This window comes from Zootoca vivipara, chromosome 1, assembly GCF_963506605.1.
Source record: "Zootoca vivipara chromosome 1, rZooViv1.1, whole genome shotgun sequence".
Lineage (NCBI taxonomy): Eukaryota > Metazoa > Chordata > Lepidosauria > Squamata > Lacertidae > Zootoca > Zootoca vivipara.
Window position 1 is genome coordinate 9,597,392 of NC_083276.1, and position 16,999 is coordinate 9,614,390.

The 16,999-nt window shown below is 45.1% G+C and overlaps 1 protein-coding gene across 4 annotated transcripts in view; it reads left to right on the forward strand.

Moving 5' to 3' along the window:
• The window catches only part of SYNE2 (spectrin repeat containing nuclear envelope protein 2), a 233,425-nt gene that overhangs the window by 50,694 nt on the left and 165,732 nt on the right, over positions 1-16,999 (forward strand). For all 4 annotated transcript variants that reach the window (XM_060271444.1, XM_060271437.1, XM_060271442.1 and 1 more), the window contains exons 14-24: positions 545-701; positions 4,095-4,191; positions 5,425-5,612; positions 6,620-6,784; positions 7,477-7,596; positions 10,325-10,486; positions 11,456-11,590; positions 12,169-12,324; positions 12,891-13,108; positions 14,157-14,232; positions 16,760-16,851. In XM_060271444.1, the coding sequence (XP_060127427.1) occupies positions 545-701; positions 4,095-4,191; positions 5,425-5,612; positions 6,620-6,784; positions 7,477-7,596; positions 10,325-10,486; positions 11,456-11,590; positions 12,169-12,324; positions 12,891-13,108; positions 14,157-14,232; positions 16,760-16,851 (1,566 nt within the window). The remainder of the gene's footprint in view (positions 1-544; positions 702-4,094; positions 4,192-5,424; positions 5,613-6,619; positions 6,785-7,476; positions 7,597-10,324; positions 10,487-11,455; positions 11,591-12,168; positions 12,325-12,890; positions 13,109-14,156; positions 14,233-16,759; positions 16,852-16,999) is intronic.

Below are 16,999 nucleotides of genomic sequence, written 5' to 3' on the forward strand. Positions count from 1 at the left end.
AATAATAATAATAATAATAATAATAATAATAATAAATTATTTATACCCTGCCCATCTGGCTGGGTTTCCCCAGACACTCTGGGCGGCTTCCAACAGACATCAAAATACAATAATCTATTAAACATTAAAAGCTTCCCTAAACAGGGCTGCCTTCAGATGTCTCCTAAAAGTCTGGTAGTTGTTTTTCTCTTTGACATCTGGTGGGAGGGCGTTCCACAGGGCGGGTGCCACTACCGAGAAGGCCCTCTGCCTGGTTCCCTGTAACTTGGCTTCTCGCAGCGAGGGAACCGCCAGAAGGCCCTCGGCGCTGGACCTCAGTGTCCGGGCAGAACGATGGGGGTGGAGACGCTCCTTCAGGTATACTGGACCGAGGCCGTTTAGGGCTTTAAAGGTCAGCACCAACACTTTGAATTGTGCTCGGAAACGTACTGGGAGCCAGTGTAGGTTTTTGAGGTGCTTGCGAATGCAGCATCTCTTGCATGGTGCCGGCCACATTTACGGGTTTTGCCTTATTTCTTAATCAGGATGTTGGGTTTCCTTTCAGGTTCAGCAGCATCCAGCTTGCAGATTTCAGCAATCTTATGGAGTACCACCAATTGTTCTGCTCGGCTATCTTGAAGGAACTGGTATCTAAGCTTAACATCTGGCACATCAAGCATGGGACCAAGGAGAATGTGGAGTCGCTGCTGTCAGATTGGAATGTAAGCATCATAAACTGTTTCCATATGCTGGCTGGCTAGTTTCGTAGAACAGAGGCCGAGAGATTGTGGCATGAATCAGGATGTCCTCCCATTCAAAAATGCTAAAGCCTCAGTCCTTCCCTGCTTTCATCTGCAAAATGGGGCTAAGAAGTGCTCTATGCCCATTGAATAGTGCAGCTGCCCAGCTTTTGGGTGCGAAGCCGCAGTTGTTGAATTCAGCAGCTTTCAGGCTGGAATAAAAACGGTACATTTATTTATTTGACAAAATGTGTAGACCGCTTAATAAAACAAGTATACCTCTAAATGGTGTACATAAAGTGTGTGTCTTTATGAAAGCACCACTTAAATTAACAAACTTTGAAAGCAAGTAGACATAATAAAAATTATTCAAATACAGATAAATCAACAGAATTTAAGAATAAAATTTTGTGTCTGGGTACGGCTGCCTAAACAAAAAAGGGTTTTTTTTTTGCAGGCGTCATTATGATGTGGTCTGAGCGTCCAGCAGATGTCACTGCAAAACTGCAATTTGTTAGCAGAAGGCTGTTTGCGGGGGAAACGACCATATTTCCCCTCCCCTCCCTCCATGAAGGAAGCCTAGGCAATTTTTTTTTGCAAGGTTTTAACCCTGACAGCAATTTGATGTGCCAAAGCATTTATTGAGGGCCGATGGCGGGGGCGGGGGAAGGCTCTCTCCTCCGCACTCTGTATCAAACCGTCCGTGACACCTGCCAAAGTTTTGAATGGGTTTGTCCTGTTTGTTCAGAAAGGGTATAAAAGCTTTCTAGAATTGCAGCCACGGCTTGAAGTCAAAAAGTACGGAATTGAAGCTGCGGCTGCAGAGAGGGAATCATGAGCGCCCTGAGGGGGCACTAAATTCAAAAGGCAGCTGCAAAGGAGGAATCCAATTCATTCTCTGAAGCTGTGGCTTGAAGTTTCTCTGCACCTGACATCATAAGATGCCCCTGATATCGTGAAACATCATGTGATTTGGCAGATGGGTGACCCTGCAGAAGGCTGAGTGCTCCCTGGCCCAAAGTGGCCCTCCTCCCCGATTTAAAACATTTCTTTTTGTTGTTTAGTCGTTTAGTCGTGTCCGACTCTTCGTGACCCCATGGACCATAGCACGCCAGGCACTCCTGTCTTGCACTGCCTCCTGCAGTTTGGTCAAACTCATGTTCGTAGCTTCGAGAACACTGTCCAACCATCTTGTCCTCTGTCGTCCCCTTCTCCTAGTGCCCTCAATCTTTCCCAACATCAGGGTCTTTTCCAATGATTCTTCTCTTCTCATGAGGTGGCCAAACATTTCTACACCTCCTTTTACCTACCTACTGTGTTTCCCTGAAAATAAGACACTCTTATATTTATTTTTCCTCAAGAAGACACACTATGGCTTATTTTCAGGGGATGTCTTATTTTTTATTACGCGTCCAGCCTCGCCTCTTCCTTGGCGCCCTCCAGAACTGCGCCTATCACTATGTCTTATTTTCGGGGTATGGCTTATATTGTGCAAATGCTTAGAAATCCTGCTACGGCTTGTTTTATGGGTATGTCTTATTTTCGGGGAAACAGGGTACCTACCTACCTACCTACCTACCTATCTACCTAATGTTGAGGCATTTTGCCACAGTACAGTCATACCTCGGTTTAAGTACACTTCGGTTTGAGTACTTTCAGTTTAAGTACTCCGCGGACCCGACTGGAACGGATTAATCCACTTTCCATTACTTTGAATTGGAAAGTTCGCTTCAGGTTAAATACGCTTCAGGTTAAGTACGCTTCAGGTTAAGTACGGACTTCCAGAACCAATTACACTCATACTTTGGGTTAAGTACGCTTCAGGTTGAGTACTCTGCGGACCTGTCTGGAACAGATTAATCCACTTTCCATTACTTTCAGTGGGAAAGTTTGCTTCAGGTTAAGTACGCTTCAGGTTAAGTACGCTTCAGGTTAAGTACTCCACAGACCATCTGGAACAGATTAATCCACTTTCCATTACTTTCAATGGGAAAGTTTGCTCTAGGGCAGGTTAAGTACGCTTCAGGTTAAGTACAGACTTTGGGAACCAATTGTGTACTTAAACCGAGGTACCACTGTATTAAAAAATATTAAAGTACCCTGAAGCAGGGGTGGAGAACTTCAGGCCTAGGAGCCAATTGTCCCTGCTTAGACCTTGCTGTCGGAACCCCTCAAAATTACACCCACAGACCACCCCCCCAAGACCTTCCTTACACCCCAATAATTTTTGCCTAGCTGAAATCTGTTCCTGGATCCTGATAATGCCTGTTGTTTATTTCGAGTGAGCATAAGAAAGGGGCGAATGTGTCTGTGTGTGTCAAAACTGGCCTACCGCAGAAAGGTAAAATTTACATGGTCTGCTGCAGGTACTTTTGGCTTTGGCCACAGCCATCACTGGCCCATGGGCCTCAGGACATTGTCCGGAAGGGAACGCGGAGCTTGGGCTGAGGAAAGGGTTCTCACCTCTGCCTTAGAGCATTAGAAACAGCCGCAGTCTCACAAAGAATGAAGGGACAGCTGCTATCAGTGGTCAGCAGAATCCTGGGAAAACAAGTTTTGTTTTGTTTTTAGCAAGCGGTGAAAACACATCACTGTTTATATATCAGCCACTGTACCTTTTAGGCAGGAAGCCCACATGACTGACATGTCTGAGTTGGGGTGTAAATACCACGTCCTTCATGATGATAAGACTCAACCTGACCATTGCAATGCATAAAATAGGTCGAAACAAAAATTTAAAAAAATCCTTCCAGTAGCACCTTAGAGACCAACTAAGTTTGTCATTGGTATGAGCTTTCGTGTGCATGAAAGCTCATACCAATGACAAACTTAGTTGGTCTCTAAGGTGCTACTGGAAGGATTTTTTTTAAATTTTTTGTTTCGACTACGTCAGACCAACACGGCTACCTACCTGTAACTCATAAAATAGGTGATATGATAGAGAAAAGCGAGGGGATGCCAAACCAATTCAACAATATTTTGTTTTTTAGTTGGATTTTCCTTCCAACTAGGAACCAAAATATTCCATTCTTCTCTTACTTTATTTTACCGATTGCCATTGTGGCTTATGTACAAATGCAACAGTATCTGTAAAATGTATAACAAGCCAGATAATAATAATCAATAAACAAAGGTGACAATTAGCAGTCAGTCCTCCAAACTCTCCTTCTGCATTGCAAAAGCAATTATCCAAAGAAGATGCAGAGCAAAATAATTGAGCCAGTAAGGTGCGCTTCAATAATTTTTTTAAACAGACATAAAGTAATGGTTTGTTTATTTTTTAAATCGCAAACTCGATCATCTCCAAATCTCTGTACCAGTAAGCATTTTTCAAATTAATCCATCTTTTTGCTTACTTTTTGTTTGTGTGGGCAGGGTTTTATTGAAGAAAAAGGATTTCTTAGTCGGCTGGAAACCACATTTCGAGTATGCAAAGAGAACCAGAACAAGATCATGGCCACTTCTAATCTGGGTAAGACCTCAAAAGCATAAATACCCCTCCATCTAGACTCCTATCATCTTGTATTGCTGAAATCTTAGGCCCAGTATTCACCGAGCAGATCCTGGCTTTGGCAAGTTGCTCTCTTCCATTTTTAGTTCTCCCATCTGTAAAAAGGGCATAATGGTGACTCACATTGTGTCATTTTGTGATAATGAACTAGGATCGGAACCAGTCTCGTTGCTCTGCTGTAATTTCTTTTTATTTTAAGATTTTTTTAATACAGTGGTACCTCGCTAGACAAATTTAATTCGTTCCACGGGTCTTTTCTTATAACGAAAAATTCGTCTAGCGAATCCCATAGGAAAGCATTGAATTTTTGTTGAATTTTTTTTTGCCCATAGGAACGCATTAATTGAATTTCAATGCATTCCTATGGGAAACCGTGATTCGCTAGACTAATTTTTCATAAAACGAATTCGTCTAGCGAGGCAACCTCCGCTAGAAAAAACCTTTCGTTAAGCGGAATTTTCGTTAAGCAGGGCATTCGTTAAGCGAGGCACCACTGTATATTGCTCAGTTGTAAACCAACACACCGCTCTACAGTGGTACCTCTACTTACGAATTTAATGCGTTCCGAACGCACATTCGTAAGTCGAAAAAATTTGTAAGTCGAATCCCATAGGAATGCATTGGGAGAAAAAAATCGTAAGTCGAAGCAACCCTATCTAAAAAATCGTAAGTAGAAAAAATCCTATCTAAACCGCATCCAAGATGGCGGATGGAGCTCCATTCGTAAGTAGAAAGAAACATTCGTAAGTAGAGTTATTCATAAGTAGAGGTACCACTGTAAATGTTTACATAAATATAAAATTTAAACTATTATTAAAAAAAAAGCTAAAGACAGGTATTAAAATTATTTAAAAGATGGTTAAAATCAACAATAGCTAAAAAAATAAAGCACAAGTTCCTTCTACATGTCTGGATAAGCTTGCCATATATATATATATATATATATATATATATATATATATATATATATATATATATATATGTTGTAAGCAATTCCTGAAAAAAGCACAACAAAGGCCCCTGCCTGATGTCAATAGGCAGGGAGTTCCAAAGTTCCAAAAATCGATTTTGAAACAAATATTATGCAGCAGTTATTAAGTGCCAGTTCTGACTGAAGCAGTCGAGTTGGCGTATCAGGGCAAAGGCAAGTACCGTAGCAATGGGTAATGACAGCATCGCTATTTAACATTCTAGGAGCTGATCCCGAGGATGCAAGTAAATTATTTAAGATGGTAGAATCTCAGGTTTCCAGATGCAACGAGTACATTGACAACGTGAATGCGACCTTGCGGAAGATTTTGTCGTCCTGGGACACCTATACGGAGAACACCCGCTTGCTGCAGGCGTGGCTGGAAGACACACGGAAAGAGCACCCTCCGAATGTATGTTTGCATTTCTTCCTGACTCTTACGGTTGATTCACACACTTTACGGTTGGGGGGAAGTATTGTGAGCGGTGGACAGCCAACTCAACGTTATATGCAGGAGTTTGGTTCAAAGGCTCACATGTTATACACGAAAATTGCCTTCTGAGCTGTAGGTGGGAAATGTGTTTAAGTCCAACTCTATGGGAGGAAGAGAAAGCCGCTCCAAGGTTAGCCAGCTGCATTCTATAAGGCAGCTGGAAAGGGAAAGGATCAGAGGTCGGAGGAAATCTGGAAGCTGCAAGTAGACCTGGCCCAAAAGTAGCTTTCAAGCTCTCTGCCTTTCTTCCCGGGCAAGTCCTTTTTGGTGCACCCTGCAAGCTGCTGCTGCTTCTTGCTTTGGCGATCACTCTTAGCCGAGTCATCATCATCATAATTTATTATTCATATAAATAATATAAATAATAAATTTATTCTATTTATACTTCCATAAACACGGTTTTAACGGTGAGTCTGTAAGTGACTGTGGAGGCCAATTCTGGATCCACACGTCCTTCCACAGTGGAGGTATAGGTTTTGGGGCCGGAGTTGATCACGGTGAGGGCACCATTGGCGGGTGGGAGCAGCAGATATAACAACAACAATAATAATAACAACAACACCTTTATTATTAATGTACAGCCTGTGTACAATGAAAATAACTGAGCCTCTCTCTCCCCCACCAAACACTCAATCTCATTGCACTCTGTCTGCTTGTCGCAGAACACACCAACCCCGAAAATCAGTTGCCCTTGCGGGAAGTTGGATTGCCTTGTGAGTTCTTGCGAAACCATCTCCGCCACTCCCAAAGCTACCATGCCGAGCGGGACTTGCCCTGGGAAGGCACATGTTTGTGGAAAGGCGGAAGAGAGGAAGAGAGAGAGGCGCTAGTATAGGGAGATGTAGCCAAGTGTGTGTGGTTGAAATCGCCCACGTCAAATGCATGAGAGATGCGGGCTTACTGTGTTGTGTTGTGTTGTGTACTAGGTTCCCACAGAAGTGTTGGCTGCCTGGAACTCCCGGCACGGATCTGTCAACGAAGCAGGGAACTTTTTGATCGAATCCTGCAACGAGGAAGTGGGTTCAGCCGTTTCCAGTGAGCTGAAGAAACTGAACAGAAAATGGGCTAAGCTTATAAAGAAAACACAGTTTGTGAGTTGTGGCAGATTTTTTTTTAAAAGCCTTGTGGAGTTGTTCATAGCTTTAAGATATCGATAAGCATAAAAATGCAACATGGAATATTGTTTTAGGCAAACAGATTTATTGTAACATAGGTTTTCATGGACTGGAGCACACTTCTTCAGATGCATGAGGCATTAATCCTCAGCAGATTTTATTTTTTATTGTAAATTAGTAAAGAATGAGGCCAAAAGGCCTTGATATGCACAAAGTTACAGTTTATCTGTGACAGCCCCATGAAAGGTCCAAACACATACAAGATAAGAACAGTGAACATTCTTAATATGATACTTCTTTTTAAGGTAGCCTGGGGAACCTTTTGCCCTCCAGATGTTTTGCTGAACTACAACTCCCATCATCCCTGGCCATTGACCATACTCGTTGGGGCTGATGGGAGTTGTAGTTCAGCAATATCTGGCGGGTTAGAGGTTCCCCACTCCTCCTTTGCTATACTAATTTGACACCTGTATTGGAGAGAAAACCATGGTCCCCATTAAGACCTAAACAAAGAAAACAGAATCAAATGTACTGATAAATTTTAGGGTGAGACTCAACCGAGGTTTTTTATTTTTTATCAGAATTGTTGATAACACCAGTCATTAATTGGTGTTTGGTATAAATTGAATAATTGGGGGATAATGACAAATGACGTTTTATGTCCCTAGGAGATGAGATTGCTGGGAATGCAAGAGGAAGAGGTGAAGCTGGCAGCTGGCCGTAATGGAAAAATGGATTCTCCCACAACAGCAGAACCAGATGACCCTGCGGTGGACAGCTCAGAGGAGGTTCTTAAGAGCCCTTGTTCTTCCAGTTTGGTGGTTCAAAAGTCTATGAATGTGCAATGACCGTGCACAGCGGGAGCAGGAGAGTGGGGTCCCCTCCATCTTCTGGGCAGGCCACCCCTGCTTTTGGGCCCCACAGATACATTTGCATTGGTGCTGCAGTGGCAAATGAGTTTAGGCTTGACCTCTGAAGTTGCTAAGACGCTCATGGCTACAAGTCATGATTTATAAACACACCTTTCAAGTTCTTAGGTGTTATGCCAGTTGCTAGAGTACATGAGCAGCACTGTTGTGCTTGTGTGCTCTTTGTGGATCCTCCATTGGTAAAGGACGCGGGTGTCGCTGTGGTCTAAACCACTGAGCCTCTTGGGTTTGCCGATCGGAAGGTTGGTGGTTCAAATCCCCGTGATGGAGTGAGCTCCCGTTTGTTCTGTCCCAGCTCCTGCCAACCTGGCAGTTTGAAAGCACACCAGTGCAAGTAAGATAAATAGGTACCCCTGTGGTGGGAAGGTAGATGGCGTTTCCATGTGCTCTGGCTTGCGTCACGGTGTCCCGTTGCATCAGAAGCAGTTTAGTCATGCTCGGCCACATGCGGGACATGTGGACAAACTCCAGCTCCCTCACTGCAACCCCATAGTCTCCTTTGACTGGACTTAACTGTCCAGGGGTCCTTTACCTTTTTTACCTTTCTCCATAGGGATTTGGTTGGGTACTATGCCAGCAAATTGGTGAGCAAGATGGTCCCTTGGTCTGAACCAGCAGGGCAGTTCTTATGCTCTTATGATATGCAGTTCAGGCCTACCGTGTTTCCCCCTTTTTAAGACACCGTCTTACAACTTTTTTTCCTCAAAAAAGCATACGGTGGCTTATTTTCAGGGGGTGTCTTTTTTTATTTAAGTGCCGGTACAACTTGGCGCTCTCTCCCGCGCGCATTTTCTGCCTCTTCTATTCTCTCCGTTTCCCCTCCTCCCCCATCCTGAATCAAGGGCTCTCCTTCCTTGGAGGCTTCTAAGCTGAGGCTGGATGGCCACCTGCCTAGGAGACAGACGTGCACACGGGGGGGACGGGGGGGACTTCACTCTGTGAGGTGGAGCAGGAGGTATACACGAAGCTGCCCACCGTCATGTCAGTGTAGGTGGGACTGCGCTGGTCGCAGTCGAAGCACTCGCGATTGGGTGGGAGCACTGGGAGGCTGCTCATCTCCCTCAGCAGCTTTAGGTGCTTCTCCTCCTGCTTTGGCTTGGCGCTTGCTGCCATGGCTTCGAAGGCAGCGGCGGCCGTGTGTGTGTGCACGCGGAGGTATAGAGGCTGCTCCCCGGGCTCTCTCACGCTGGCCGGGGAATGAGGAGGGAGGCCGGGACCCGTCCAGCTCCAAGATGTTAGTGAGGGAAGCGCGAGGGGGACGAGGCTTGGGCCTGTGGCTCTGGCGCGCGCAACCCCAACTGACGGACCAATGGAAGGAGGGGGGGAAGGAGGAGGAGAGGAGCGGCGTCAGCTCTCGGCGAGGAGGCTGGGGCAGCTGAATGACGAGCCGAAGAGGAACCTGCGTGGCACCTTTTCTCTGTCGGGGGGGGGGGGGAGAGACGCGATCACAAACAGAGAGAGAAAGACGCGCACACAGGGGGGGGAGAGAGAAAGACGCACGGGGGAGAGAGAGAGAGAGAGACGTGCGCGCACACACACAGAAAGAGACTGACACCCACACAGAGAGGGAGAGCGGTGCTGCTTCGCGCTTTGTCAGCGCTGCAGCCGCCGCCGCTTCCGAGCGCCAACCCGACCTGGCAGGCTTCCTCCTCCTGCCACGGCCGGCATTGCAGGAGCTGGGTCCTGCTGGCTTGTGCCCTCAGTGTTCCGTGCGGCACTGCTGCACGCTTTATCGGTGCTGCAGCAGCAGCCGCCGCTTCTGGGCACTGACCCAACCCGGCAGGCTTCCTCCTCCTGTTGCGGCCGGCGTACTGGGTCCCGCTAGCTGGCTGGGGTGCTAGGTGGTCTTGCTCCGCACGTTGCGGAAGTATGGCTTATTTTCGGGGTATGTCTTACGTTTCTCAAACGATTAAAAACCCTGCCATGCCTTACTTTTTGACTACGTATTAAAAAAGGGGAAACACGGTAAACACATTTAAATTTCTAGGCCCATTGTGAACCTATGGCCAGTCCATGGATCCCACTAAACCCAGGTTCAGGAGAGGTTTGTCTAGTCGACGAGACCGGGTGTGTGTGTGTGATCCTGAATCAAGGCCACACATAGCCTCTACAGTCATACCTCGACATCCGAACGCTTCAATTTCCGAAGGTTTCGACTTCCGAAGTTGACAACCCCGGAAGTCTTTTCACCGTGCGTGCAGAGCTGCGCGCACGGTCGGCGCATGCGCAGAAGCGCAAAATCGCACTTCGCACATGCGCCAACAGCGCACTTCAACAACTGAAAACCTCGGCTTACAAAGACGTCTTCGTAAGTCGAGGTACCACTGTATATGCATCTGAACTCAGCCAGCCTTTTTACAAGATGCTGCCCTATATGCCAATCTATTTTCTTTTTGAAGTGGGTTTGAACCCCTGCAGAGACCAGAATCAACAGAAGAAGCTTTCAGGCCATGACTATTGAGGGAGTGAGCAAATCATCCTGCCTTAACTTATCTGGAAAGACAGTTTCCTCAAAAAACCAATTTTTACTGGAAAATGTGAAACGGCAGCTTCCATTGTTTTCCCACCTCTTTTTTTTATTTCCTAGACTCTTGATGCCGATTCACTATCACCGGACGAGTCTTTATCAGAAGAAGAGGTTAAGCTAAATTTCGAAGATGCTCACAAGGAGCTTGAAGCGTGTATTTTAAAAGCTATGCAAATCCTTGGCCAAAAGACCAGGCCCGAGGGACCAGTTTCGAAACACGAGGTGAGGCAAACCGTTACTGATTACCGCATAATTCATCTTGTGTTTAGGGATGGATGGAGATGGATCATTTCCGGTTCATGTCAGTTTCACATGTGTTTGTTTATAAGTCTGCTGTATTCTGTTTCCACGTTAATGTGTCCATTGGGAAAAAAATCTGTATGAAATGCTGTATTTAAATATGTATTTTATCTTAACGTACACATTTCTGAAAGCATTTTTGTTGCAAAATGCACATTATTAAAATGCATTTTGGCATGTATCACAAAATTTGGAGAAGGGCAAAATCTGAAAGGGTAATTACATTCTGATCCATATCTTAGTCCAGGAGGTGTGAATTTGGTTGGTCCAATTGAAAATACAGACCAGGCAAAATTCTTGTCCAACCCTAGTTGTAGCAGTGATGGCCTTGTTGTCACAAGTGGTAAACAAGGTAGGGCAAAGCCTCCTTAAATGAGTGGGGCTTGGTGAACTGACATTTTGATCAGCACTAGGTAGCTTGGAGGCGCCATTTTAACTTGCCTCCCACAATGCCCTGGGTCCATGCTAAGTTGAGGGCTCTTTGGAAGCGAAATTAAAATGGCGTTTTCCATGTTAGAACTGTAGTAGGAGTTCATTGCCTGAATATGCTGTTTGGTGATGCTGGGTGTGAGGAACGGGCCACAAACAGTCGTGCTGGATAAGATTGGGTTCTTTGTCCCCCAGCGATGGGCTCAGTGAACTCCTTCAAAATCGGTTCCTTTGCCTTTCAACCCCGGCACAGCTCTGTATAGCTCTGTAATACTGCCAGCTTGGAAAGGTTTCACCATCCTTGACCATTGGCTATCCGGACGGACAGACAGGAGTTACAGAGCTTACCACTTTGGTTCTCCCCCCGTCCTCGGCATTCATCTATTTTTAGACAGGTAGTGTGTTTTTATTATTATTCTATAATCTTAGGCTATATCCCCCCCTACCTCCCCCTTCTTGCAGGAAGCTTTTAGCATCTTGGATACCAGCATCCTCCGCAGGTTTTTGAGAGCGGCAGAACAATTGAAAGACATTTTGCCTGCTCGTGAAAAGGCAGCGGTGGAGGAAAAGAGCAAAGACGTTCGTGAGAGATGGGAGGTGAGAAAATGTACCTGGGAGAGCAAGAGTCATTTTAATCACAGAGAAGCCACTTGGGAATGTGTTTTTTGTGTGTGTTAGGTGTGATGCTCTAAAGGCCTTTTTGCAGAGCTGGTGTGATGTGGGAGCTAGTTATCAGCTTGGTCCAGGGAGACCTGGGTTCAAGATTGAGGTTGATTATAAGCCTCACTGGATGGCCACGGGTGTCGGGTGTGTGGCCCTAGTAGGCATGGTCCCACACTTTCCTTCATGCACTGGCTACATGTGCAGTGGACTTTTCTGAAGGTCTTTGTATTCTCGGTCCAATTCCCCTCTTGGCCAGGAAGTTCACTGGGTGACCTTAGGCTGGTCACTGCCTCTCAGCCTAAACTACCTCACAGGGATTAAGTGAGTAGGGGGAGAACCACACATGCCATCTTGATCTCCTTGGGGGAGGGAAGCTGGGATATAAAAAACAATAAATTGATTTCCCTGGAAGATGGTTGGGGTAGAACCAGTCTTGTTTCCAAAATACCCCTCTTAACCTGCTTGTTTTGTTTGTTACCGTCGTTTCTGAACATGTGTCCCATATTCTGCAGGCAGTTCGCTGTGAAATCGTATCCTATGTTGATTTAAAAATGGAAATCGAACGAGGGAAGCTGAATAATGCTTTTTCAAAACTCAATAAGCAAATAAAGAAAGAAAAGAAGCTGCTCAATGCGGGAAAGACGAAGGGGCTCATTGCAGAACATGAGGTATTGCATAAAACCAATACAGTTGTACCTTGAATCTCAAACGCCTTGGCTCCCAAACAAATTGGCTCCTGAACGGTCAAAACCCGGAATGGAGTGTTCCGGATTTCAAACGATTTTTGGAAGCCGAACGTCCGATGGGGCTTCCGATTGGCTGCAGGAGCTTCCTGCATCCAGTCAGAAGCTGCGCTTTGGTTTTTCGAACGTTTTGGAAGTCAAACAGACTTCCAGAACGGATTCCGTACGACTTCCAAGGTACGGCTGTATTCTTCTCTCTTTGATTCTCAAGATGTGGGTTGCCTTAAGAAACTGCTGCAGGCAGTTTTGTTTTAGTACTTTTAGCCCTCCCTTCACTGAATGGTCCCAGAAATGTCACCATCAGAACAAGTTACAGAATCATGAAACGAAACCACAAAACAGCTTAGGGGAAAGTGACAGGCCCAAGTTGCAGCAGTTTGTATTAATGCAGGGAGAGGGTGGGCACCCACCCAATCAAAAAGTCAGAGTAAAGAGGTGTGTCTTGACAAATCATCGAAAAGTGTGATTCTTGTATTCCTCTATCTGTTTAGGCGATATTTTCTCAGCAAGGTGTCCTGGGCGAGCTTCACACTTCCTTGCAAGCCCTGAAAACCATGAGTAAGAACATGACGGAGGAAGAAAAGCAGGCTGAGAAAAAGACCCCGGTTGTAGAATACGAGCGGAAGAAGGAAGAGCTTCAGAGGCATGCTTCGGCTGTTCACAGCGAGCTGTTGTCTATGGCAGCCGATAGCCATCCACCCAAGAGAGGGTGGGTATTGCCAATGGGCACTTTGGTACTGCTTCATGGGGGCTTCCCAGATGGTTGTGTTCAGTTGCAAACAGATAACAGGTGATCCACAGAAGGCGGGTCCTTCTTCGCTTTTATATGCATTATCCTTCATGATGCCAGGGTCCAGCAGCAGCCAAGACTCTGGGTCGGGGGCTGCAGACTTTCCAGCAAAGGAGCTAGACTAGCTGAGGCTAAGGAACATGAGTCCCAGGAAAAAACCTCCTGGATCTGTAGGGTCAGAGCATGGATCCTCAGGGTGCCTTACGCTGAGCCCCAGGAACCAAACGCCCCCACCAGGAGCTCACCAAGGAATGGAGGAGGAGTGTTGATCTGGAGATGAGCAGGTTGGCCCTTCAATAATTAGTTAGTCACAATAGGGTGGAGCCTGAGAGAGAAAGAGGCTGAGAGCAGGAGCTTAAGAAGTCTGCTTCCACTCTTTATTGGAGCAAGTTGCTCATTTGGAGCTCTCCAGGGTCCTGAAACTTCCAACCCATTTTATTCCCCCCAAAACCAACAACAGCTGTTGGGTGGAAGAACCACACAACTGTCTGCCAGATGTAATTTGGCTGTGGAAGTAAATATTTTCGGGTGTACGGACAGTTATGTCAAATTTTAATTCGCGGGTGAGTGCATGGAATTATACTTTGGCTGCAGGACTTTGGGAAACTCCGCGTTCCATTTTCAGGGATTGTGCGTGTGGACCGTATTACATATCAAATATTTTATCCTTAGCACCCTATACTCATAGCAATTCTTCTGCTCTTTGGGCAACTGTACTTTTCATGTAGCTGTGTTGATTTAAAAATGTTATTCAGAGCTTATTGTTTTCAGCGTATTGATGCCTGGATTGTAAACCTCTGATGAACATAATAAATGAAAAAATGCCATTGTCATTTCATAGAATCATAGAATTGTAGAGTTGGACGGGATCCCAAGGGCCAGCTATCTAGTCCAACCCCTTGCAATACAGGAATTGTTTTGTTTTGCATTGTACCAAGCTGATGTTGTTGTTGTTATTTTAATCCAGAGAGTTTGCCCTTGCTTCTGCCAATGGAGAGAAGACATCATTTCTTAATCCTGGCAATGGGTTTTCAACTGAAAGGGTAAGACGTTTGGATATGCTCCTAGAGTTTCCTTAGGGATGCTTCCCATGTGACACTTTGCTCCCAATGAATCAGAGTAATGAATGCAAGAATGAATTCCCAGAGTATCCATGACACTCTAGTTCAGGGGTAGACAACCTAAGGCCCGTGGGCTGGATGCGGCCCAATCGCCTTCTCAATCTGGCCCGTGGACGGTCCGGGAATCAGTGTGTTTTTACATGAGTAGAATGTGCCCTTTTATTTAAAATGCATCTCTGGGTTATTTGTGGGGCATAGGAATTCGTTCATTTTTTTTTTCAAAATATAGTCCGTCCCACCACATGGTCTGAGGGACGGTGGACCGGCCCACGGCTGAAAAAGGTTGCTGACCCCTGGTCTAATTCTTATTTATACTTTTTTGGAGAGACCACCTACTGCTGCAGGCTGTTCAACTGTTGAATAGCACTTGCCATTAGGAATCCCCCCCCCCCCTAAAGACCTTGGGTGACCTGTGCTTCCCAGCAATTTCCCCATTTTTGCTTTAGTCCTGATTTCCTATACAGTGGTGCCTCGCTAGAGGAATTTAATTCGTTCCGCGAGTCGCTTCGTATAGTGAAAAATTCGTTTTGCGACGCGGCTCCCATAGGAACGCATTGAAGTGCGGTTTCCCATAGGGTGCCTCGCAAGACGGAAAAAAATCGTCTTGCGAGGCACCCTATGGGACGAAAAAAATTCGTCTTGCGAAGTGCGCCATAGGAAACTTAGTATTGTGACTCTCCATTGAAATCGCAAAACGCATTCGTCTTGCGAAAAATTCGTCCTGCAGGGCATTCGTCTTGCGAGGTACCACTGTATCTTCATATATGCATTTGTTTGAAGCATTTTTAAACTGGCCTTAGCAGTCTGGAGCCTTGTTGGCCTTCAACTCCCATCAGCCCCAGCCAATATGACATGGTGAGGGATGATGGGAGTTGTTGTCCAGCAACATGTGGAGGGCCGGCAGTTTCCCATTCCCTAACTTGCAGTATACTACAATTATATGTGCATGTATTGTGAGTAGAGTAGAGCTGAACTAAAAAAGTTCTCAGATGATAACTTTTTACCAGATTTTTTTAGGTGGCAGAAAAGGAGAAGAATCATTGGATTGAAATAATGTTTTAACTATAATTGATTTTAGAATTGTGTACTGAAACTGCTTTTTAGATGTTCTAAACATCGCCCGGCTGTGGGGCGTGAAGGCTGCTTCCCGTAAGGCCCTTTCCACCTCACCTAGGGGGCGGGCCCACACTCACACAGCCCTACAAAAGAGGCTCCTCATGAGGCTGGAGGAACATCGCACGGCTATTGTTTTCTTGATTTGTTGATTCTATATGCCACAAACCGCTTTGAGGTTTTTTATTAAAAATATAAAGCGGTACAGAAATGTTAAAAAATAAAACAAACAAACAAACAAACTTTTTTTTAAAGAATGCCTTGACAATTTTAGAGCGTTTTTGCTTCGTTTATAAATTGTGCATTTGTTTGTTGCCCTGGACTCCTTGGGGAGGAAATGCAGGGTATAAATTTAATTAATAATTAAAAGAAACACTATTCAGAATTCAGGGGCTTATCTATGGTGACACAGTGGTCCCCTGCCCTCCATACCACCCCCAAATTGTATTTTTAGCTTCACCGCCTCTTCTGGTAACCCTTTCCTTTCGCCCCTAACAACACAATGCAATTCCTGGGCATTCTGGGCAGAAAGAATGCCTGTGACCATTATTATTATTATTATTATTATTATTATTATTATTATTATTATTATTATTACTACTAAAGATGCCCACTACTCATGTGTACAGCAGCTTCTTCATGCATACAAAGCTTCTCTCTACATTAAAACTAATGGGAAAACTTTAATGTTCAAGAGCACCATGTGTTCATCAGTGCATGTAGGGGACTCTGAATTGGGAAGGGAACTGTATGGCAGAATTTTCCGTGTGGCTTAAAAACCTTTTAAAATAAAGCCTCTAGTCTAGTATCATAGAATCAAAGAATCATAGAGTTGGAAGAGACCACAAGGGCCATCCAGTCCAACCCCCTGCTGAGCAGGAAACACCATCAAAGCATTCTTGACATATGCCTGTCAAGCCTCTGCTTAAAGACCTCCAAAGAAGGAGACTCCACCACACTCCTTGGCAGCAAATTCCACTGTCGAAGAGCTCTTACTGTCAGGAAGTTCTCCCTAATGTTTAGGTGGAATCTTCTTTATTGTCGTTTGAATCCATTGCTCCGTGTCCGCTTCTCTGGAGCAGCAGAAAACAACCTTTCTCCCTCCTCTATATGACATCCTTTTATATATTTGAACATGGCTATCATATCACCCCTTAACCTTCTCTTCTCCAGGCTAAACACACCCAGCTCCCTAAGCCGTTCCTCATGAAAGTGTTGTCTCTTTTACCCCTTCCCCTCTGACCTGGGGAGGAAAAAAAAAAGCTCTAATAAAATTACATGTATGTTTATAATTTGCTATTATGGATTGAAACTGAGGTTTTGATATTTTGTTCAGGGTCCAGGAGACGTGGAACTAGAAAAGAAACTTCAGAGTGCAGAGAAGTTTGGAATACATGGAGACTTGTCTCTGAAGGAATTGCAAAAGAGGTACTGCCCAATATAGAATGTGGAAGCAGCAATGAATAATTGTATACCAAAAGTATCAGGAGCAAAGTGGCATCATCACCAAAATACCTCAAGGACCGCCTCTTTCCATATGAACCTACCCGGACCCTGAGATCATCTTCTGAGACCC